The 24,099-nt window shown below is 40.9% G+C and overlaps 1 protein-coding gene and 1 pseudogene across 6 annotated transcripts; both read left to right on the top strand.

The window, feature by feature from the left end:
• The first annotated feature begins 633 nt into the window (after window positions 1-633).
• On the top strand, window positions 634-1,371 carry LOC110305173 (isopentenyl-diphosphate Delta-isomerase 1 pseudogene; annotated as a pseudogene).
• A 5,722-nt stretch (window positions 1,372-7,093) lies between these two features.
• On the top strand, window positions 7,094-22,439 carry Eloc (elongin C). Of its 6 annotated transcripts, none has more exons than XM_021160042.3 (4): window positions 7,094-7,236; window positions 16,402-16,454; window positions 18,380-18,523; window positions 20,690-22,439. In XM_021160042.3, the coding sequence occupies exons 2-4, from the start codon at window positions 16,451-16,453 to the stop codon at window positions 20,878-20,880; spliced, it is 339 nt and encodes a 112-aa protein (XP_021015701.1). In that variant the 5' UTR covers window positions 7,094-7,236; window positions 16,402-16,450; the 3' UTR covers window positions 20,881-22,439. The 6 variants fall into 6 exon arrangements, with proteins under 6 accessions (XP_021015701.1, XP_021015717.1, XP_021015685.1 ...); XM_021160058.3 differs by having other exon boundaries at window positions 7,199-7,316; XM_021160026.3 differs by lacking the exon at window positions 7,094-7,236 and adding an exon at window positions 7,325-7,406.
• Window positions 22,440-24,099: the final 1,660 nt, after the last annotated feature.

Here is a 24,099-nt window from a genome sequence, read left to right as displayed (position 1 = left end):
CTTGCCTACCACGGACTGACATAGAAGAGTGTACAGTGTTGCAAATCCAGAGCCAATTTATCCTGGGCCATTTGCAGATCTCTCAGTAGCCTTAATGTATTGTCCTCCTGTGTAACTAACATCTTTATGACCTTCAGCTGGAACACACCGAGTTCAAGCTTTCATTTGGAATGCACAGGGTATTAGTTTTCCAACCGAGCACTAAGCTAAGAGTACTGTCAAATAGCACCTGAAGCCTAAAACAGGTTTCCCCACTTTTAAAAAACGTACCTAACCATCCCACTAATGTAGAAACCTGTCTTGACTGACGATTTTCTTTGTTCTGTTACTATAAAAAGCTTCATGAAACTACTTCCATGTTGAAACATGGAACATGGGGACATGGGGTGACCTAAATCTGTGTTTCCAAGCCATGGTCACTCATTTGGTTCTAGAATAAGTCCTCTTTTCTCTCCATTGAGGTGAGAGTTTTTTGAATCAACACTATACCTTTCTCCCAAAGGCAGATGATACTTAGTGCCTATTGCTCAGGACTTAATACAGGAGTAGAGGGAGCACTGTAACGGCATAAATTTGGGAACCCATGGTGCAAATGTGTAATAGGACAAGCATCTAAAAATAATCGAGAATACCTCTAACTGGAATCTCTGTGTTCTAGGTCAGGTCAGACATTCAGGTCATAATGCCTGAAATAAATACCAACCATCTTGATGAAAAATCGGTTTAGTTTGTAGCAAAGATGTATATTCTTATTGATGAAAATGGCAATAAAATTGGAGCTGACACCAAGAAAAGTTGTCACCTGAATGAATACATCAACAAAGGATTATTACATCCATGGAGCATTTAGTGTCTTCTTGTTTAATAATGAAAATAAGCTCCTGTTACAACAGAGATCAGATGCTAAAATTACCTTTCCAGGTCATTTCACCAATAGTTGCTGTAGTCATCCATTAAGTAATCCAGGTGAGCTGGATAAAAACAATGCCATCGCTGTGAAGCGAGCGGCACAGAGACGCTTAAAAGCAGAGTTGGGAATACTCTTGGAAGAGGTTGATCGAAATGAAATCAGTTATCTAACAAGAATTTACTACAAGGTCCAATCTGATGGTATCTTGGGTGAACGTGAAATTGATTACATTTTGTTTCTGAGGAAGGATGTAACCTCGAATCCAGATCCCAATGAGATTAAAAGCCGTTGCTATGTATCAAAGGAAGAACTCAAAGAAATTATGAAGATGGCAGCCAGTGCTGAAATAAAGTTAATTCCGCGGTTTCAAACTATCGCAGACACTTTTCTCTTTAAATAGTGGGGTAACTTAAACCATTTGAGTCCACTTGTTGACTATGAGAAAAATACATCGGATGTGACTGTGTAAATGATTTGAAAGTTTTGCTTCTTAGTAAGAATGGTTTTGTTTTGCTTTAAGTTGGACTCCCTGGTATAATACATAGGTGTTTCACAACCAGAATTTGTTTTGAGAAAAGAAAAAAAAACTGAACTAACTTATAGTTTTGCATTATATATCCCACATATATGCACTGATGTTTGTAAAAGACATTTAGGAGAAGTTATTGTGAAATTATGCCATAAATAAAACTTCATTTAGCCCGTCCAAATACATGGCCATGACAAGATTAAATACATAAGTAGAACTCCTTATTTTTTACATTTTGACAAACACTTTCAAAACACTTTGCTATTTGCCAAGTGTATTTTTTTAGCATTAGATTTTTACCATCCGTCAGAAAATTGAGCAGAAGACACTGCTTCGCTGCTTTGAAACAGCACTAAGAGGTTAAATGGGTAGGGCTGGGGACACAGCTCAGTGGGCAGGGCTGGGGACACAGCTCAGGGCTGGGGATACAGCTCAGTAATACCATAATTGCCTTGTAGGCATGATGTCATGGGTGGCTGAGTCCCTAACCCTAAAGATATTTGTAACACCAATAATAGCTTTATTTTTAAATGCTGCATAATGGATAAGTTTTTTTTCCTCATAAAAATTTTTGAACCTAATTTCTTGCTAACTCAGAACAGTTGATCACTGGGGATTTGACTATGTAGCAAGTATTTATTGAAAATTAAAAATAAATTATTTTTAAAAATAAGCTAAAAATACTGGTGATATAATTTAATGGGGATAAACTGTTTTACACAATACTACATAAGTTTCCAAAGGTGAACTTGATAAATTTGTCCTCTAAATATCTTCAGATCAACTTCACAGTCAGCTGCATCAGGAAAAATTTCTCACCTAGCACAGCAGCTCTATGACCCCTTCTCGGGTCAAACGACCCTTTCAGAGGGGTCGCCTAAGACAAACAGAAAGCACAGATACTTACATGACAATTCATAACAGTAGCAAAATTACGTTTATGAAGTAGCAACAAAAATAATTTTTTGGTTGGAGTCATCACAACTTGAGGCACTGTATTAAAGGGTTGCAGCATTAGAAAGGCTGAGTGAGAACCAGCCACTACTGTAGCAGGTAAAAGATGATACAGGTTAGAGGAACCCACTTCTCCTAGGTGTACTTTAGCAGAACCTAAGCATTGTTGATATACTGTTAAATAATAAAAAATACTGTAATCCTCTCCATGCTTATTTTTCCTCTAAATAAGGTGAGAGGATGACATAAACTTCATTTTAGGACCAGGCCTAACTTCAAAAGGAAAGGAGAAAAGACAATACTCCCCCACCCTCCACCCCACCCCACCCCCTCCCCGCAAAGTTAGGAACTAGGCTTTAAGTCACCAGCTCCAAGGACAAGGCCACAGAATCCCCCATCTAAAGAGCAGCCTGGGGATACCCACAAGGATGGGGAGGTATTGTATCTCAGGATGGCCCATCTGTTCTGGGCAGCCTTATATGGTTTGGGTATTTCATTGTGTAGTTAAACATTCATGACACAGGAATGCAGTCCACTGACCACAAGCCAATCAGAAAACAACCCAGGTAACATCACCCAGCTCTCACCAATGAAGTTTTAGATTACCTAACCCTAGTTAAAATCCCCCTAGTTCCCTACAAAAAGGCCTGCAGAACGTTGTCTGTCTTTACCATCTTTTTGTAAGTGGCTGACCCCTGCATGCAGGCTTCTTTCTTTCAAGAAATAAAAACACTCTTGCCAATTGCATATGTGGGTGGTGGTCTCTGTGCAGCGTTTTAGGACTTAACAGTAAGGTAAGTTTGTGGGCTCAGTTGATAACTCTTGGCAGATTCCCTATGCTTTGGACAAAGGCTTACCAAGCAAAATAGCCATCCAAATGCTCTCAGGCTTCTATTAACACATAAAGGCCTTGAAGAAACTGCAACAGCTGTGTGCTGCCAAAGCACAACTCTGGCTCCAGAAGGCACTATTCTAGTCATGATTACTTCAATTTACACCTGGCTCTTTGCCATTTCAAGCCTCAATGAACTCTAGATGACCTTGAAGCCATTTTCACCTAGACCAGAAGTGCAATTCTCCTGGTGGGCCAACAGAAAGTCTAAGATCAGTACTAACACCATGCTCCATTTGAATGAAAGACTGCCAATTTGATGCACCCATGGTCCTGCATTTGCATGAAAGACAAACTCAAAAGATGAACAGTCCTTTGTTTTCATAAGATTGACATAATTAATGCAGACATCTTTGCCACACACATTTTCTGGCTATATAAACTGACTATTCAGCTATATTGGGGAGCCTTATGGGAGACATGGCTTAGCAATTTAGAGTACCTGTTCTTACAGAGGACCTGGATTCAATTCTTAGCATCCACATGGTGGCTCATAATCACTTATAACTCATAACTCCAATATCAGGGGATCTGATGCTGAAAGCACAACATAAACCCCATTTGTCTCCATTTAAGGACCAGGCCCTATTTCGAAAAAGAACAATAAGACATCAGACCCAGAAACTAGGTCATAAGATGACAGCTCCAGGGACAGACCATAAAATCCAGAACAAGATCATAAACCTTCCTCCCATAGAACAGCCTGGGGATAACTACAAAAATGGGGAAATATCTTACTCAGAGTGGGCCATCTGTGCTGGGCAGCCCTATCCCATCCTCTAGAAATGCAGGCCACTGACCACCTGTGATCTCCTAGCACCCACCAATGAAATTTTAGATTACCTAGTTCCTCTAGAGAGTTCCTGGTTCCCTATAAGAAGGCTTGTGCACCTTTGTCTGGGGGTCAACATTTCAAAGAATGGTTGACACTCCCAACCCCTCACACGCTGGTTGTTTCTGAAGACTATCTGAGCCTGGAGTCTTCTTTCGGCAATTTTCAGACCCATAGAATGCCTTCTTCTGATCTTCATGAGTATTGGGCATGCACCTGGTATACATACAGGTAATGGCTATTCCTGGTTGTCAACTTGACTATATCTGGAATGAACTACAATCCAGAATTGGAGGGTTCACCTGTGATCTAGACCTTGAGGCTGGGAGATAGAAGTTTCTGATCTGGATCTTGGCATGGTGTTCTTCTTGTGGGATTGAGCAACTACTAAATCCTTGGACTTCCCATTCACAGAAGTGCTGAGTTGGACTACAAACTGTAAGTTATCATAACAAATTTCTTCACTATAGAGACTACCCATAAATTCTGTGACTATAGAGAATCCTGACTAATACAGGGTGCTAAGGAAAAATACTTCGAAGGTTTATTAATATAAGAGTTTGTCCTTGCTGGGCAGTGGTGGCACGTGCCTTTAATCCCAGCACTTGGGAGGCAAAGGCAGGTAGATTTCTGAGTTCAAGGCCAGCCTGATCTACAGAGTAAATTCCAGGACAGCCAGGGCTACACAAAGAAACCCTGTCTGGGGGTGGGGGTGGGGGGAGAGTTTGTCCTTAATACCTGACTTTGTTGGGGGGGGGGCTAACAGCTGAGAGTTCAGGCCTCATATTAGACAGAAGGTCACTCTTTGAACAAAACAAAACCAGCTTCCAACCTCAAAATCTGGAAAACGACTTGGGCAATCATCAGCATCACGGCTAGGGATGGCATATGTGTATCTATAGGAAATCTACTAGCAACATTGAGCTTTAGCAGAAAGACACTTAAAACTAGTGATACAAAACAGGTTAGGTTAGTGGTACTGATTGCTTTGAGAGCTACAGAGCCTTTCTTAGCTCTTGGTGAGCTTAATGGAGCGAGAGTACCTGAAGACCAAAGTTTGCCAAAGTCATCTCAAGCCATTTCTCATACCCTCAAATGGGAAGGAAACTCAAAAAGGAGTAAGCAGAGAATATGTACAATTCTCTTCCTTCCTCTCTGGCTTCTGTCCTTGGGGCCCGTGAGCCTACCAGAGAGCAGCTTCCCAATGATCCTGCACTTAATATAATCTCATTCTGGCTTGAATTGATTCATTTCACCAGTAGCAGAGAAAAAACAAACAAAACAAACAAACAAACAAAAAACCTATCACAGTTGTCTGGCCTAGTTCCCTTTTCTGTGTCCTTTTAGAAGGAATCCTCAGGACTGGGGAGATGTCTCAGCAGTCAAATGCTCACTGGCTTTTCTTCCAGAGGTACTGAGTTCAACTCCTAGCAACCACATGGTGCCTCACAACCATCTATAATGGGATCTGGTGCCCTCTTCTGGCATGCAGATAGAGCACTCATACATAAAACCACAAATAAATAAATAAATAAATAAATCTTAAAAACAAATAAAATTTAAAAAGCAACAAATAAATCTTAAAATAAAACAACGGAATCCTGAGACAGCGGCATCAACCTATCCTTTGGTTCTTTAGCTCCTAGAAGGATGATAAATAGTCAAGATATACGCTGGAAGTCAGGCCCACCCTTACTGCCTAAAGGGAGACTCGGGTCTCACTTAGTTTTTTCAGATTTTTTTTTTCTTTAGTTTTATCTTCTGCTACCAAATACCTCTCTTACTATGAAACTATTTTAAATTATGAATACAACCAAAACACTTTCATTATTTCTCCAAAGCCTTTGAAAATTAATTCAAGGCCGCAGCTCTATTTTTGCTTTCAATTCCATAAAAGCATACCTAGCTGCCAAATCAAATAAAGCAAAAACACAAACACAAACAAACAGACAAACACTTTCAGAGCAACCCATGGTAGGCAACACCTGTCGTTTCAACGCTTTGAGGCTGAAACAGAATTATAAATTGGAGTTGGAGGGCAGCCAAGGATTACATAGGGAAATTACTGTGCCTGATGGCTAAGGAAGGAGATAGAATTGCCCTCAAATACATAGCTAGTCTGGGACTCGTAGTTTCAGGGTAACACTGAAATACCCTGTCTCAAAAATTCAAAAACAAAACCCTTTGAGAAGTTCCAGAAATTCCAAATAGCACATACATACTATACTTCCTTTTGTGGGATACTATTACACAGCTGCGATTGATTAACTGAGTAACTTGAATCTAGGTTTTCAAGCCCACTCCGTGAAAACAGCAGAGAGGAAATCTAACTGAGCTGCTTTTCAGCTTTCTAGGAAAGGTGCCTAGGTAACCACGGAAAAGCCAATGAAAAGGTTTGGTTGAGGGGGGTGTGGAACTGGGGAGGTGAGGAGCAGAAATAATGGGCCCTGATTTAAGTAATGGTGATAGGCAGCGAGAACTGGACGGGTGGGCGTGGCATAGTCCAGTAAACACTGACCTATATCGGGAAGAGAGGAAATGAGGCAAACACATTGGAGGCTTGTTAAGATGCTCATTGATGTGTATTACTTTAAACAAAGAGGTTGAGACAAGCTTTAAAGCCACCAAAAATTTCAGCGCTACACAGAAAACCACAAGTCCCAAGATGCAGTGTCACTTCGGACCAAACACTAGCCGCAACCTTGTAAGAAACTACATATCGCCGGGCGTGGTGGCGCACGCCTTTAATCCCAGCACTTGGGAGGCAGAGGCAGGCGGATTTCTGAGTTCGAGGCCAGCCTGGTCTACAAAGTGAGTTCCAGGACAGCCAGGGCTATACAGAGAAACCCTGTCTCGAAAAACCAAAAAAAAAAAAAAAAAAGAAAAAGAAAGAAAGAAAAAAGAAACTACATATCCCAGAATGCACTGCTGCCTCGCCCGCTCAGCTTTTCACGGCAGAAATTGGATCCGGATGGCGTTGCATTCTGGGAACCAAGAAGTCCTAGTATCTCATTGGTTGGGATTTGGTAGCGATGTCTCTTAAATTGGCCTGTTTTACTGCCCACAACGCACTTCCTTCAGACGCAAGTTGCCGGCAGATCACGTCTCGGCCTTGCCAGGTACCAGTCTCCCGCGCGTTGCAGAAAGCGGCTGTGACGCGACGGAAGTAATTCCTTTCTGTGCCCCGGAACCCACAGGGGTAGGCCGCTGGGGGTGGGAGGGGGGCGGCCCTGAATAGGGGCTGTGGCGGTACGTGGGGTTACGGCTGCGGTAGCTGCGGGACTGGCTAGTGAGTGTCGGGCCATGGTGGGGATCGGGATCTGATTTCGCTAGGAGAGTTAGTGCGGCTGGGACTGGACGCTTTAGTTATCCCTCTACTCACCCCTTCCCGTCTGGGCGGGGAAGGAACGGAAGCTCTGAGCCTCTCCGGCCTCCCCAGCTCCTGACTTGGGGGAGGGGAGAGGAGTTTGGCGGGACCTTAACTAGCTCAGCTCGGTGGGTCTGGAAAGGGGAGAGGACAGGAGGTGCGGGCTGGCTGGGCCTCCTCCAGGCAGAGCGCGGGGCGGGTGGAGTTAAGAGCATGGCAGCCGGATCGCTTTTCCGTTTTGCCTACCTCATGTGCGCTTGTATTTGTTTTACTGTTAAAATCAGTCGCTAGTCCCAGGAGAGAGACCTCGCAGCTTTAAGCTATCGGACCCTGAAAGAAAGTTTACTTTCTGGACAACTTGGGTAATTTCTGCCTGGCTGGGTACGTTGGCTCATTTGTGCGTCTATCTACCTCTCATTTTTGCCTGAAAGGAGTTATCTAGTGCCAGGTACAGTGCCCATTTATTTAGTTTCCCTTAAGGAACTGAAATCTCTTCAGTTTTGTGAGCATGAAAGTTTTGTCATTTAGTGCAAGCGTGCCTACTCTGCACTTTCTAGTGTAGAAAGCAATTGAAATAGTTTTACAACTTGGTTCATACTACCAGATCAGCTTCTTAGTCCCAAATTGAATTTTATTTTCTGTTAAGTGGTCTAAGATGGTAAACACTTGACCTCGTTTATATTATAATATGTTATTAAGCCGTCGAAGTTCACAAGTGGATTTAATCTTCAGTGATGAGTAAACTGCTGTGGTTTTATATCATGGATGTTTGTTAATTTATAGCAATTTGGGATTTCTATATTTCTATTTACCAATTTTTTGAGTACTCTTGGATGACATGGAAGTTGTGCTCAGTAAACTCGTCTGGTCTAAATGTGTGGCCCACCGGGCCTATCTCCCAGTTGTTAGTTTTAAAGGTGTAGCCGCCATGCCTGCTCTTATCTTTTCAACTTGCTTGGATTAACCTTGGACCTCAACTACACTAAGTCCGCACTCTTGCGTGCCACTGCTCCATATCTTCATCCTCCTATTTAATTTATAAATGGCTTCTCATCCTTCATATGATATTTCTCTAATTGCCAGACTGGGTCGGTAACGTGATGTAGCATGTTTGCCTAATGTCCAGAGGCCCTGGGCTGGTTCTTCAGCATCACACACACAAGAAATGTTGGTTTATTACCTCATAATGCTATTAAAAAAAAAATATATATATATATATATATATCCATTTCTTTTTTTAAACATGTATGTAGCCCTTGCTAGCCTGAAACTCAACCATGTATACTTGCATGGCCGCCTGTCTCTGCCTCCCAAGCACTGGGATTGAAGGAGTGGATCACCACACCCAGATGATATCTATTTCAAATGGAGAAAATCTGCTTCGTTGCTAGATAAGATAGGAATGCTGCAGTGTACATAGGCAATGGTATAGATGCAGAGTGATAGTTTACTTCTGTATATTAAGTTCTTAAGAATTGCGCAGGTCTTCGTCTTCGTGCTTCAGGAAAGATTGGGGTTTTGTGGAGGGGTGTATGTCAGATTGGAATGTAATAGGAATGTCTTTGCAATGTATGCTTTGATATGTTAATAGACTCCAAATGCTTTGATAGTTTACTAAGTACAGTAAGACATCCAATACTTGAAAATTTACATACACATACACACACAATTTTAGGTGTAGAAATAGGCATGATGTCAGAAGCCTGTAAACCTTTATTCAGAGTATTCAGGAAGCTCAAACAGGCAAAGGATGGACAAGAGTTCCAGGTCAACCAAGAGGTCCAGTAAAGCCCTGTTGACTCAATAAAAAAGAAAGTGGGGGGAGGGGCTACATCAATAAGACCTTGGTCAGAGAAAGACCCTTGGGATTTGATGTTTGAGCTAGAAACAGCATAGGGAGGGTTAAAGGAAGAGCTTCTGACAGCAGTCACTGCAAATGCAAGGGCCTTAAAGTGTGAGTGAACTTGACCTAGTCAAGAAATTCCAAGGACACAAATGGTTGGAACATATGCCAGATAAGGTTATAGCCAGCCCTGCCTGACCTGGCACTCACTTTGTGGACCTGGCTGGCCCAGAACTCAGATCCAACTACCTCTGTTTCTTGAGTGCTGGGGTTTAAGGTGTACACCACCATGCTCAGGTGTAGTAGCTTAAAAAAAAAAAATGGTCCATTTAAAATACAGTTAACGTCATCTGATTTGAAATATAAATTAAAGCCAAATAGATGTTGTCTTTCATTCCTAGAACAGAAAAAAAAAGCTTTTGCCTTTGCTAATCACCTTGTGAACAGTAGTGCCATTTACTGAAGTCAGAAGACAGAAGGGAGGGAACATTGGTTTCTGACAGGTTTATCAGGAGTTCTCTGTGGGACTTAGCTTGATAACTCAGTAAGACAGGATCTGCAGAGCATGCCCACATCTTAATCACAGAGGTGGATCTGTGAGTTTGAGGCCAGCCTGATCTAAGAAGACAAATTAGATGTTTCTGGCTGGCACTCAGAGTAGGTACAGAACTAGGGAGGACAAAATGGGAACTGAATCTTTTTGATGATATTTAAATATTTAAACTGAAGAATATCAAATGGGTGGTGTTAGATTGATCAAAGAACGCAGGTGAAATTTAATGTACTGCTTTGATTTTTATGTTTGGGGCAGAGTCTCACCTTGGTAGACCAGGCAGGTCTTTGACCTGGTTGTCTTTTCTCAGCTTTCCTGTGTTAGGATCTTAGACCTGTGCCTTGCTTGATTAATGAGGCTCTTCGAAAGCCTTAAACACTTTTTATCCCAGCAGAGATAGGAAGGATATCTTGAGTTTAGGGCTGTTTGCTTGATCTACATAGTGCAAGGACAGCCAAGACCTACCTCAGAATTGGGAGGGGTCTCTTGAAGATTGGTGATAGAATAGGGATGAAGCAGACAGATTTTAGAACATGCAAGGCTCTGGGACCTTTAACTTCTTGAACATTTACTTTTATGTGTATGAGTGTTTTGCTTGCAGATCTGTGTTTGCTTAATGTCCACAGAAGCTAGAAGAGCGTGTTAGCTCCCCTGGAATGGGAGAGGAGAGTTGTGAACCGCCATGTAGGTGCTTGGAACCATTCTAGGGGATCTGACCTCCCTCTTCTGGCTCTTCAATGCACATGGTACATAGGCATAATTCAGGCAGAATACTAGTTTGTAATGTGGTCTTTGTAAAGTCTGCTTCTGTAAGGTTTTACAGGAACATAGCCACATTCACTAGTTTCTATCTTGTCTGTGACTGACTTATAACAGTAGTTGTGGAGATAGTCGTAACAGACTTTACAGACTGATGAGCATATGTTTACTGTCTGACCCTCACAGTTTGCTGCTCCCAGCAGCGCAGCGCAGTACAAGGATACTGGAGGATGGTATAGTGATGTTTATCTTGTTCCTGACTTCTCCTGCCACTGAAACCAGGATGACTTGTTTACTCCCCTCACCACACACAGACTTCGAATTAGGATATAGGATCATAAAAATTTTAATGTATTCATTCACTGTGTACTAGGCATCATTCTAAGTGTTTTGTATATCAATTCATTCTCCAAAATTCTTTTAGGTTTCTTTTTAAGTTGTTGTGTGTAAGTCTGTGTGAGTACAAGTGCCTGCTGAGGTCAGGCTATCCATCCCCTCTGGAGCTGGAGCTGCACATGGCTGTGAGCCGGCCGCTGTGCATGCTAAGAACCAGACTCAGGTCCTGTAAATGCTGTATGTGCTGAGCCAGCTCTCCAGCTCTACCAGGATTTTATTTGTTTTAAGATTTATGTATTTATTTATTTTATGTATGTGAGTACACTGTAGCTGTGAGACTTCATTTGGTTATGTGGTTGTTGGGAATTGAATTTTTAGGACCTCTGCTCGGGTTGCCCCACCCACTCGCTCCAACCCAAAGATATATTTATTATAAGTACACTGTAGCTGTCTTCTGACACACCAGAAGAAGGCGTCAGATCACATTACGGGTGGTTGTGAGCCACCATGTGGCTGTCGGAAGAGCCATCTCGCCAGCCTACTTTTTTTTTTAATCTATTTTATGTGTAGTTACTAACAATTTTAAGCTGCTCTGTGGGTGCTAGAAATCAGTTCAGGTTCTGGGGAAAACCAGTCACTGCTCCTGTCTCAACGTGTGTTCATTGTCAATCACTATTGTGTTTGATAAGACCCTGGTGCCTAATCTCTGGCCTCTTCTTCCCCCTTCTCTCCTGGATGTGCTGTTCTCCCTCCAAAAGGGTTCTTGGGCCATATATCCCTGCCTCACTCCCTTCAGACTTCTGTCCAGTGTTAGTGAGACTTCTCTTCCCAACTTTGAAGTACAACCTCTTTCTCCTCTCTTCATTCCCTGCCTGCTTTCCTGTACTTTATTTCTCCATAGAACTTCTTCCACTATACACAGTTTGGTTTTCTGATAGATACACACCTCCTTTTGGGTGGGGTTGGTGTAATAACTCATAGTATACTCTTGGCAGACCTTGAACTCTTGGTAATTCTGCCTCCATCTCAAGAGCTAGGGTTTCATTAATGCTCCTTGAAGCTGGGCTTGTCCCTGTCATTTTTTTCCATGAGGTTAAAATCTTTGTGTTTTGTCCCCTGTACATAGGATAGCACGTGGCATAGTACTCTAGAGTAGTGTTTGTGAGGTGAGTGGATTTCTAAAATGGTTTTCAACCACACTCAGTTGTTGTACACTCCCCCCCTATCCCCCAGACAGGCTTTCTCTGTGTAGCCCTGGCTGTCCTGGAACTCACTCTATTTAGATCAGGCTGGCCTCGAACTCACGGAGATCACCTGCCTCCGCCTCTCGAGTGCTGGGATTAAAGGCATGCGCCAGCACTTCCTAAGTGGCTTGGTGGAATCGATTGTTCCTTTCAGCTTAGTAAAATAATTTCATCACTCTGTCATCCAGGTCAAACACGGTGGTCTTTTCACACATAATACATTTTCTGTTGTTGAAGGTTTGTAGCCACCCATTTACTTTTTTGGAACAGCTAATCTGCTTCTTTTTGTGTAACATCTACTTAGCCAAAGAATTTCAGCTAGTTTTATTGACAGTCTATCTAGTGTTCTTTTTTTTTTTTTTTTTTCTTTTTTTTTTTTTTTTTTTTTGGTTTTTCGAGACAGGGTTTCTCTGTGTAGCCCTGGCTGTCCTGGCACTCACTTTGTAGACCAGGCTGGCCTCGAACTCAGAAATCCGCCTGCCTCTGCCTCCCGAGTGCTGGGATTAAAGGCGTGCGCCACCACGCCCGGCCCTATCTAGTGTTCTTGGTGATTCCGGTTTGGTTTTGGTGTACTGAGACTGGGTTGGCCGCAAACCCCATTCTCTGCTTTAGCATCCTGAATGGGATTACAGGTGTATACCACCACACCCAGCTTTGACTGTTACTACTAAGATTGTAAGTAAAGCTGGGCGGTGGTGGCGCACATCTTTAATCCAACACTCGGGAGGCAGAGGCAGGCGGATTTCAAGGCCAGCCTGGTCTACAGAGTAAGTTCTAGGACAGTCAAGGTGACACTGAGAAACCCTGTCTCGAAAAACCAAAACTAAGTAAAGCATTGTCATATGTATTAGTGCTGTAGACCCAGCACTTCCTAAAGGCAGAAGTCCAGGCACATGAGGAAGTGTGTCTGTTCAAACTGAGATTTGTCTCCAAATGTGAGTCTCTGGATGTTTGAGTTACACACTTAACCATATGTCATATTTTAAATAATGATGGTGGTAGGAGTCCTTTACTCCTTTCAACTTCATGTCGCCGGCATGCTGGCCCTGATTTACTACATTAAGTCTTTAGAGAAATTGTTGCTTCCCAAAGGCCTTCTGAAATGAGTCTTTGCATGGTTGCTTAGCTACAACTAGTTTATAAACAACCTAGTGTTTTTACTATGGATATTATCTAAATAGAAAAGTTGACACTTGAAGTTCTTGTACGTCAAGGATTTCTAATTTTTTTCATTTTTAAAATGAAAAGAGGATATCAACACAAAATGATGGTTTGGGTGGAATTTTTAACTGTCTTATTACAAAGAGACATGGAGTACAGTTTTTAAGTTTTTAGAGGACCTTTCAAGAATTTATATCATCAACTTAAGAAAAAACAAAGTTGATTCATGTGGAGCTAGTTTAAAACAAAAACAAAACCATTTAAGGCCAGATTAAAGCTGGGGGTGGTGATGTTCACCTTTAATGCCCGCACTCTGGGGCCAGGATTAAAGTTGAATCTCTTTGAGGTCAAGGACATGTTCTATAGAGCAAGTTCAAGTTCAGGACAACCAGAACTCTTGTATGGAGAAAGCTGCCTTTGAGAAAAAAAGAAAAAAGAATTTTAAATTCGGGGCTGGAGAGATGGATCAATGCTTTAAGAGCACTGGCCACTATTCCAGAGGACCTGGGTTCAATTCCACGCATGCCCATGGCAACTCACAAACAACTGTCCAGGGGATCTGAGGCCCTCCACAGACACACCTGTAGGCAAGAATATTCCACCAAGCCACTTAGGAAGTGCTGGCACACGCCTTTAATCCCAGCACTCGAGACGGGGAGGCAGGTGGATATCCGTGAGACCAGCCTGGTCTACAGAGTGAGTTCCAGGACAGCCAGGGCTACACAGAGAAATCCTGTGTCAAATAAGTAAATAAATAGGGAAAGAAAGAAGGTTATTAAAAAAAAAAACCAAAAAGGAGCCAAAAGCTGGGCCATAATGGCACCCTACATGCCCTTTTTTGTTTTGTTTTGTTTTGTTTTTTCATAACAGGGTTTTTCTGTATAGCCCTGGCTGTCCTGGAACTCACTCTGTAGGCCAGGCTGGCCTCGAACTCAGAAATCCACCTGCCTCTGTCTCCCCAAGTGCTGGGATTAAAGGCGTGGGCCACCACCAATGCCCGCCTCCCTATATGTATTTAATCCCAACATTAGGGAGGCAGAGACAGGCAAATCTGAGTTTGAGGCCATCCTGGTTTATAAGCAAGTTGCAGGAGGCAGGGCTACACAGAGAAAACCTACCATGAAAAACTGAAGGGGAAAAAAAAAAGTGAAATCTATCAGGCTTTAAACCCTAATGCAGTCACTTTAGAGGAATGATACTCTTTTGGGAAACTTATTTTTACAGAAGATGTTTATCTGAAAGGTAAGGGAATTACTGCAGTGGTCACCAGTGAGTAAGCCCACAAGGTATTAAGGGCTTTGCCAGGATAGCCCTTTTCTCTCCTTCATCTCATATTAGAAGTGGTACAAGTTATTGAAATTACTGAAAAAAAATTGACTTTGTAGGAATCATTTTATTTTGTAAATTTAAGATTTCCCAAAATAGGAGCTTGAGAGATGACTCAGTGGTAATACTAGCAATTGTTCCTTAGGACCTGAGCTAAATTCCAAAGTCACACCCATCTGTGACTTCAGTTCTAGGGGATCCAATACCCTCTTCCGGTCTCTAAAGACACTAGACCTAGGAATGAATGCTACCCAGACACACATGGAGACAAAACATCTGCATATGTAAAAATATAAAAATTTTAGAAGCATTTTTCACATAAATTGTTAAGTAATTACACATTTTTAATTACATTTTGTGCACATACGTTTTGTTTGTCGGGGTCAAAAGAGGGTTTGGAGCCTATGTAATTGGAATAACAGGTGTGAGCCCTCATTGTGGGTGCTGTGAATTGAACCTGGGTCCTGTGGAAGAACAGCAGGTGCTCCTGTTCATCGTCTCTGGTCTATCCCAAAGGTTTTAGTATCTAACCCTTCCTTGTTAAATTCAGAACTTTAGTTCCTTGTGTACAGAATGGATAGAAGACTAAAAATTGCATGTGCACGTTTTTGTAATAGAGCGAACAAACCTTACCTTCTTTGCATGGAACATGGTTCACTAGTTCACGTCAGTGGCCATGTTGCATAGTCATTCATCCAGATAAGCACTTGCTTGGTGTATGGGCAGGATGGGATTTTGTTTTGTTTTGTTTTAATCCTCACTCCATTGAAGGATTGCCTTCGAAGCTCACTGACATGAAGAAGGCACATGGAATTATTAATTTTAGAAGCTAACATGACTTCATTGTCTATTATTAAACATTGAAATGCTAATTAATAAGATTTAAGTCAGTCTTGTACCTGATTCTATCTAAAGTTCACTCTCTTGTCAATGCGTAGGAAAAGCCCTCCCTTCCATCTTTGGTCTTCTAGCAAGCTTAACGTAGCTAGAGGCTCACTGTCAGCTGCTTGGACAACTATAGGAGTATAACATAAAAGAATTTAAAAGCCACCATTTAGAAATGGGGTAGGGGGGACTTGTTTCTGATGACAACAGACTCACGGTTTTCTTCAGATTCTCAGCAGGAAAAGCAGTGATCTAGAACGTTTTGTTTGAAACAGTGGTTTTTGGTTCTTGGGTTTGAGTTTAGGTGGGGATTTTAGTTGTTTGTATTTGTGGTTTACATGTGCATTTTTGATGAGCAGAGCTTTTTCACATGTATTCTTGACATGTCACTTTACCGCTGCTCAGCACTAGCACCATCAGTCAGTCAGCTTGTGTGTGTTAACTCTGGGATGGAGGTTAAGGTGGAACCTTGTACATAATAACAAGCAGATGCAGGAGCTCAGCCACAGACCTGAACCTCCATATAAGCTTCATGATTGCTTGGGTTTGGTTTGATGTTGAAAGTTTCCCTCTATAGACGGGCCTGTCTAATAAACTAGCCATCCTCGTGCTACTTAGTCGTTGCTTTTAAATAATCTTCCAGGAATTCCGATGCTCTGACTGAAGACTCTGAGAGCGTGTGGGAATTGTGACCTTCTATAAGGAGGGACAGTCCTGAAATGATCAGCATCAGTAACATATAGTAAATAGAAATGTGTGGGAAATGCAAATGCAACATTAATTTTTGTATGCTTTTTTTTTTCTCCCCAGAAAAATACTAAAGTTCCTCTGGGCTCAGATAGAATTTTAGAAGAACATAATGGGTAAGTTGTACAGAGGTAATTTTGTGTTTAATTCCTGGGAGATGGTTTTTCCTCTCAACTAGGCCTGTGGGCCTACACACATGACTTTATTGCACAGATGAGCACTTGAACACCATCACATCATCACAAGAAAATAGCTAAAGTGAAATTAATGTTTCTATGAATAGTTTATTATTCTGTATCTCTGTAACAATATACAGTAACTATTACTAGAAAATTAGTAATGTCAATACCTTAAGAATGAGACATTCACACCAGATTGTGATAGTACACTCCTTCAATCCCAACACTCACAAGGCAGAGGCAAGCACATCTGTCTAAGATCAGCCTGATCTACAGAGTAATTTCTAGGACACACAGGACTACACAGAGAAACCCTGTCTTGAGTTCTACCACCACCCCCTGCCAAGAATAATAATGAGACTTTTAATAACAAATATGCAGAATAGTTGTATGTTGGTTTTCCATGTCCCTATGGTCAGATAAATACCTGCAAAAACTTGAAAGGGTCGTATTGCTCCTAGTTTCAGGTATTTCATTCATCATAACAAGGAGAGTGCATGCCCAGCAGAGCTGTTCAACTGCTAGTCTGCATTATTAAGGGAGAGGACAAGGTAGAGCTACCAAGTGCATTCTTAGCTCCCTACATTTGCCTGGTTGATCCTTTTCAGTGGCTTAAGCTATTCAGAGCCTTCATGATCCACAGGTGGTTCATAGATATGACATATATTTCATTAGGCATTTCTCAATCCAGTCAAGTTGATAATCACAATCAAGTATCACAGAATGCAAAAATATGAGAAGCATAAAATGAACTTCTTAGCATATAGTTTTGAGCCAGGCTGGCCTGAGTATGTTAATCCTATATTAGCCTTTTCTTCTTTTTTTTTAAATCAGACTTCCTGGAACTAGAGGAGGAAGAGCAGGAGGGGGGTAGTGGTGGTGGTGGTGGTCGTCATCGTCATCTTCCTTCCTTTTTCTTCCTCCTTCCTTCCTTTTTCTTCTTCCTCCTTTTCTTTCTTCCTTTCTTTCTCTCTTTCTCTTTTTTTTTTTTTCAACAGGGTTTGTCTGTGTAGCCCTGGCTGTCCTGGAATTCATTCTGTAGACCAGGCTGACCTCAAACTCAAAGATCTATCAGCCTCTGCCTCCTAAGTGCTGAGACTAAAGGCATGTGCCACCAACTGGATGATTTTTCTTCTTGTTCCTCCACCTCCTCTATTTCTAGCTTAGTAGGAACCATTAAAAATCTATAAGCTTGAGTGGTTTAGAAATTGCTTACATCTTTATGAATTCCCATGCTTTTATTGTAGTAATTACAAGAGCTGTATAGTGTCAAAGCCTTTTCAGGAACCTGGAGAGATAGATATCTCAGTGGGTAAAGGGCATGGTGTGAAAACACCAGGACTCCAAGCCCCTGTAACCTTTGAAAAGGTCTTGCATTTGGAAGCTAGCTACTTGTTCAAAGACTGGAATTTGTCTTGTATGGGTTTAGATTCAGATGAGACATCTTTGACAGAAATGGTGATTTTAATCCTAATCTTTGTGTAGGGATTTCTGAGTGTGGATGTTTATAGATGAACAGAACAATCATCTTCATCCTTCCACATTGTCGAGCTTCCTAAGATTTCAGAATAAGATTTTAAATGCTTTTATATAATGGTAATTACAAAAGACACAAGAAAAAACCTTGAGGTATAATAAAAGCAAGTATTTTGTTGTTATATTAGCCCCAGCAGAAAACTGTAGTTGAAGCTAGCACAGTGGCAACGGTGGCATCAGTAGAACAACAACTACACACTTGTCCTCACCTCTAATGTGATTTTTTTTTTCCTTTTCCATGCTGAGCAATCAAACTTGTGTGCTAAGAACATGCTCTGCTGTTAAGCATGGACCATGATTACATTAATTTTACTGCTTTATCTCAGATGGAGAGGAGAAAACCTATGGTGGCTGTGAAGGCCCTGATGCTATGTATGTGAAATTAATATCTTCTGATGGTCATGAATTTATTGTAAAAAGAGAACATGCATTAACATCAGGAACAATAAAGGCCATGTTGAGTGGTCCAGGTAGGTAAATACGGTGACTTTTCCTTCATATGTCCTTTTAATGTTTAATAAATATATTTCAAGTTAGATATGCATGGCACACGAAAGAGAAAGTAGTTGCAATGGTCCATGCCTGTAGTCTCAGCTGCTTGAGAGGCTGAGCTTTGGAAGGATTGCTTCTAACCTAAGCATTTTAGGCCAGCCTGGATAGCATAATGAGACCTATCTCCAAAAAGGAAAAAAAAAAAGGACTGGATACATAAGGTAGCCACAGGCATATGGACCTAAGTTAGGATTTCCAGAATCCATGTAAAAAACAACAAAAATAACCAGGTGCCTTATAATTTTAGATTTGGACAAAGAGGAAGAAGGCAAACACAGATGCACACAAACCACTTGGCTCTGATCTTTTAGCATTCTTTAAAGTAAATATTTTCCAACTTCCAAAATAATTCAAAGCATACAAACCCAGCAGCAGTTATTACTTCTATATCATATACAACCATCGCTAGTATCTAGTTCTAAAATTTTTTTTATTTCTCCAGAAAAAAGGAAACTCTATACCTATTCATTCAGCTTTATCTGTACCCAATCTGTTTTCTGTTTTCCCTATTCTGGAATCCATACAGTATTTGACCTTCTGTTAGGAATAGGCTACATTGTCTTTCTCTGCTCATCACAGTTGATAGAGCATTGTAGTGCTGTTGTAGATATATGTGTAAGTGCCTATTTAAAACACCAGCTTTCAGTTCTGTTCAGTTGCCCCGAGGAACTGGTTGGTCATATGTTCATTGTGTTTTGGAGGAGCCACTGAAGTGTATCTGAAGAGGTGGAATTGTTTTCGTTTTTGTTGTTTGACAACATACTAGTCTTCCATTTTATAAAGCACCCTGACTAGGATTTGTCTTTTTTTTCTTGTAGTTTATTATATTTATATGTAGAATGTATCTGTATCAGTTTATATGTATCACATGTATGTAAGCTTGTAGAGCCAGAAGAGAGCATCAGATCCTCTAGAACCAGAGTCATGGGTGGTTGGGCCAGTGGAGTGCTGGGAACCAAACCCACACACTCTGCATCAACAGTGCACTCTGATGCTGAGCTGTCTTTTTGATCATTACTGTCTTTTAAATTTTGTATTTGTATTTTTGTGTAACTACTGATATCGAACACCAATTCATGCATTTGCTGACCATTTGCATGTATGCAACATTCTTGTACGTGCACACTAATTATCTTCCTCCCTCCACCTTTGCAGTAGCACACACCTGTAATCTCAGCACCCAGGAGACAGAGGCAGGCAGATCTCTGTTCCAGAATAGTCAGAGCTACTCAGGGGAATAAAGTGCTTAATGGTGCGGGCTCTTCTATAGCGGGATGAGATATCTTGGAACTAGATGGGGTGGGGGTGGGGGTCACACAATTATGAAAACTAAATGCAAGTTTGAGGCCAGGTTAGTCTACAGAGTGAGTTCTAGGGCAAGCAAGGCTACACAGTAGTAAAACCCTGTTTAAGAAAAGAATATTGTCTCTATTTGTGTTAAGGCCAATGTTATAAATATGTATATTGCCAAGACATTTTGAGGCACTGCTGGAAACTGCTTCATAAAGCATTAGTTCAGAATTAGGTGTCTTACAAAGAAATCACGTTACAGTGAATTGTCTGGTTTTGGTTTTTTGAGCCTAGGTTTAGCTGAACTGTCTGAGTCAGCCTCCGATCAGTCATCCTGCCTAGCCTTAACTGTTGGGGTTACAGACGTGTGCCACTATACCAAGCTGCTGTTTCAGTTTTAAAGATTTGGGTAGATAATCAATTGTCCTTTTAACATTAGCATTCTGTCTCACAAAGTGCCATCGTGTATGTACTGCATAGCTTAAGAGTGGAGAACTTTTCCTACATCTAAAGTGTCAGACTTTAGATATTTGGCAGTGTTGGTTTGTCTCCTTTGAATAATGGTAGCTTTCTTTGTCTTTTCACATTCTTTTGTCTCCGATCTGTCTCCTCTCTTCTGATGAGGATGCCAGTTGTATTGTACTACAGTCCTAAGACTTGGTTTTAACATAATTTAAATGAAAAATCCCACCTTCAAGTACAATCACATTCTGAGGGAGTTGGACTGATGTTGACCTTGAATAATAAAAGGCACTGTGCTGCCCTAACATACATAAAACTCTTCTGTTTTGCAGGTCAGTTTGCTGAGAACGAAACCAACGAGGTCAATTTTAGAGAGATCCCCTCACACGTGCTATCAAAAGTGTGCATGTATTTTACCTACAAGGTCCGCTATACTAACAGCTCCACTGAAATTCCTGAATTCCCAATTGCACCTGAAATTGCACTGGAACTGCTGATGGCTGCAAACTTCCTAGATTGTTAAATAAAATAAATTATAATAAACTGTTAATTTTTTTTCAGTATTTAATACCTGTAGTTCAGTTAGTAATTTTTTCACATATAGCATGTTGCCTGTATGAAATTGAGCTGTAAAGCTAATTGCCGAGCAGATTCCTTCTGTCATTTGCATAGCAGAGTTGAAATTTGTTTGCTACATCAACAAATTAAGGACATTTCACAAGTCAAAAAATAAATAAATAATGCCAGTTTATAGATGGTTTGTTTTCTCCTTTGGATATGACCTTTAAAATTATAACTGATATAGCAAATCCTGGAATATAGACGTAAATGAATATATTCTACAGGTAAATACAGGGGCTTTTTATGTTTCTAGTGTTTTTTTAAGAACCAGTTCTGATCTTATGCCACTGAGCATTACTAGAGTTATGCAAATAATTACATGGAAAACATGTTTATAACTTAGCCAAACCTTGATTTTTGTAACTCAAAGAGTTGAAATTTCTTATGTGTTTTTTTATAAACTGCAGTATTGTTTAAGTGCATCTTGTGTTTTGTTTATTGCCACAACTCAAGTACTTTATTTAAAAGCAATTTTAGAAGCTAACCAGGTATATCTTTTAGAATAGTGACTGAACTGTAGCTATCTAGTCAAGTAAATGACTTAAAAGTTATGTGCATTGTGTTTGAATATTCTGAAACATGATTCTGCTAGCCTTAGGGTTTCTCAAGGTTCCATTCTTCATGGTCTCTTGGGATAGCAGTTGTATGGTGTTGAAATGTGTCCTACAACACTTCATGAGCTTGATCTAAACTTTGAGTCTAGATGTGCTGAGCTCTTCTAGTCTTCCTGCATTACAGGAATGCTATAAAAATAGTAATGGAGGGATGTGGTAAGAGCCCTGGAGTGCTCTCAGACATTGCACCAGAAGATCCCTCCTAGCATATCTTCTAGCCAACCGAGCTAAAAGCCATGAGTCTTCTGAAGTCACAATCATGAGGTAGTCATTCAGCCTTTAAACTGAGCAGACAGAGCATCTGAATAAGTTGGCTAGATCTCTGCCTTGGCATGGGAGAGCACTGAAGTGAATGAGATGGTGGGATACGGTTGCCTCCAGTGGCTGTCCCAGGTCTGTCTGCAAGCCTTCAAAGCTGCAGAAATCATAACTTTTCCTCTTAAAAAAGTGCACATCGTACTTTCCAGCACACAGGAGATAGTTACATGTAAATTGGTTATTTTTAGTAATGTTTCAAGACATGCTGGCCATAGCTTAGTACAATTGTGATGAGTGTACAGGAATTGTTTCAGGCTGCAAGTATTTGGAGCTCAGTGGTAGTGCTACTATGACAAGGCCCTCCGGTTGGTTAGTCTCTGTAACTTATATTTGCCCTTTCTACAAGCTCTAAAGGTCAAAAGGCAGTAGCTAGCAAGGAAAGTTAGCTTGAGCCAGTTTTTGTAGGTTACTCTGTTAGATCCAAAAATAACCTTAACTTCAGGACATGAAAATTGCAGCACACTAGGCAAATTTGTATATGGTACAGAAAATGGTGCATTGTGTTAATAAAGGCTGTATTGACTGAAAAGGTACGATCAGCACTTGGTCTTTACTCTTTAGCATTGTCTCCTTTACATGAAAGCCGGGTACTGCTGCAGGGTGTCTTGCCATGAAACTAGTTTGGTTCATTTTAAGGTGGTTTTATATAACATCAAGATGCCAATAGTTTTCGCATACTTAGTAATTATTATTTATAAATTGCATGTAATCTTCCCATTTTTTAAATAGAAAATAATAGCATAAAATTATATTTTCTTCAGTAATTCATTTTGGAGCCTGGAAGTTAGTGGACCAGCACTTGCCCAAATATTCAAGGCCCCTCAGTTCAGTCCCCAGCACACACACACACCACTTTTTTTGCACTGAATTAAGTTATGCTTTTCAAGTTGGATGTTTTTCATTTTATTTATTATGGGTTGCTATCTTCAGACATCAGAAGAGGGCATCAGATCGCATTACAGATGATTGAGCCACCATGTAGTTGCTGGGAATTGAACTTAGGACCTCTGGAAGAGCAGTCAGTGCTCTTAAACGCTGAGCCATCTTTCCAGCCCCTGGATGTTTTTCTAGTATTTAATCAAATTCCTTACTTTTATATGTTCTTGTTGATGCTAAATTCAGTTACATGAAACACAAAAACAGGAAGAACTCTTCTGTGGATGATTTGTAGTAGATCTTTATTATAAAGAGAGTGGACATATGCTGAGGTGTGAGATTAAACTGCAGTTAAAGACTCATTGTGTTTCAGTCAAGTAACTGTTTCAACAGGAAATTTACAAATATACAAGGCTTGAATATATCCACATTTAGCAGTAGGGGTGGAGAAGGCTCAACAGTTAGGAGCACTAGCTCTTGTACTGGACCCACACCATGCAACTCACAAGAGCCTGTAGATCCAGTTCTAAGGATTCTTAATATCCTCTCCTGACCTTTGGCACATGCGCACACATGTTGCAAGAATGCACACAATAAGCATTTGTCATTTGTTGATTATATTTAACAAACATGAGCTCTGGTACTCAAGATACCATTGATTTTCTGTTTGGTTAATGCTACAAATCTGGTGTAATACTAAGCTGATCATATTTACGTGTCTCTTCCTATTAGTGCAAAAGGTATTTTGGTTATAGTACAGCAACATCCTCAGAGTTTAGAGTTTATCTTGTGTTAATGCCCTGAAACGTTGAACAAATATGTTGGGGGAGGGAACATCAGCAAACCTAAGTCTTGAGTATACACTTATGTTCTTGCTTTCATGTATGTGTACTACCTGTGTGCCTGGTGTCCAAGTTCAGAAGGGTGTGTCAGAGCCCCTGGAACTGGAGTTATGAATGGTTCTGAGCCACCATATGTGTGCTGGGAATAGAACAAGAGTATCCTGTTCACTTTACCACTGAACCATCTTTCCAGCCCCAAATATGTGTGTTTTATAACTAAGCTGAATCTATGGCACCAGGCTCATTTTTACCGGAAACAGGCTCTGTTATTTAGGCTATCTTAAAACTAACCCCAGCTCTATTCCAAGCCTTCCAAGTAGCTCAGATGTGTGTATTACTGTGCCCAGTCTTGCCATGCTATATCTCTTCTGAGGGAAACTACAGTTACCACCTCAAGATTATAACATAATAAATAGGTGACAAGATTGTGTACTCGCAGAAAATGTTTCTGTTTCTGTTGTTCATTTTCCT

Source organism: Mus caroli, unplaced genomic scaffold (assembly GCF_978045245.1).
Source record: "Mus caroli unplaced genomic scaffold, Mus_caroli_1 scaffold_1, whole genome shotgun sequence".
In the NCBI taxonomy this organism is placed as follows: Eukaryota; Metazoa; Chordata; class Mammalia; order Rodentia; family Muridae; genus Mus; species Mus caroli.
Note: the sequence above shows the minus strand (reverse complement) of the source record. Positions and strands in the feature narration are given on the sequence as shown.

Bases quoted from the DNA above. Each gene is read 5' to 3' on its own strand.
- Eloc (XM_021160042.3), top strand. The intron at 18,524-20,689 runs GTAGGTAAATAC...TCTGTTTTGCAG, and splicing joins GGCCATGTTGAGTGGTCCAG to GTCAGTTTGCTGAGAACGAA.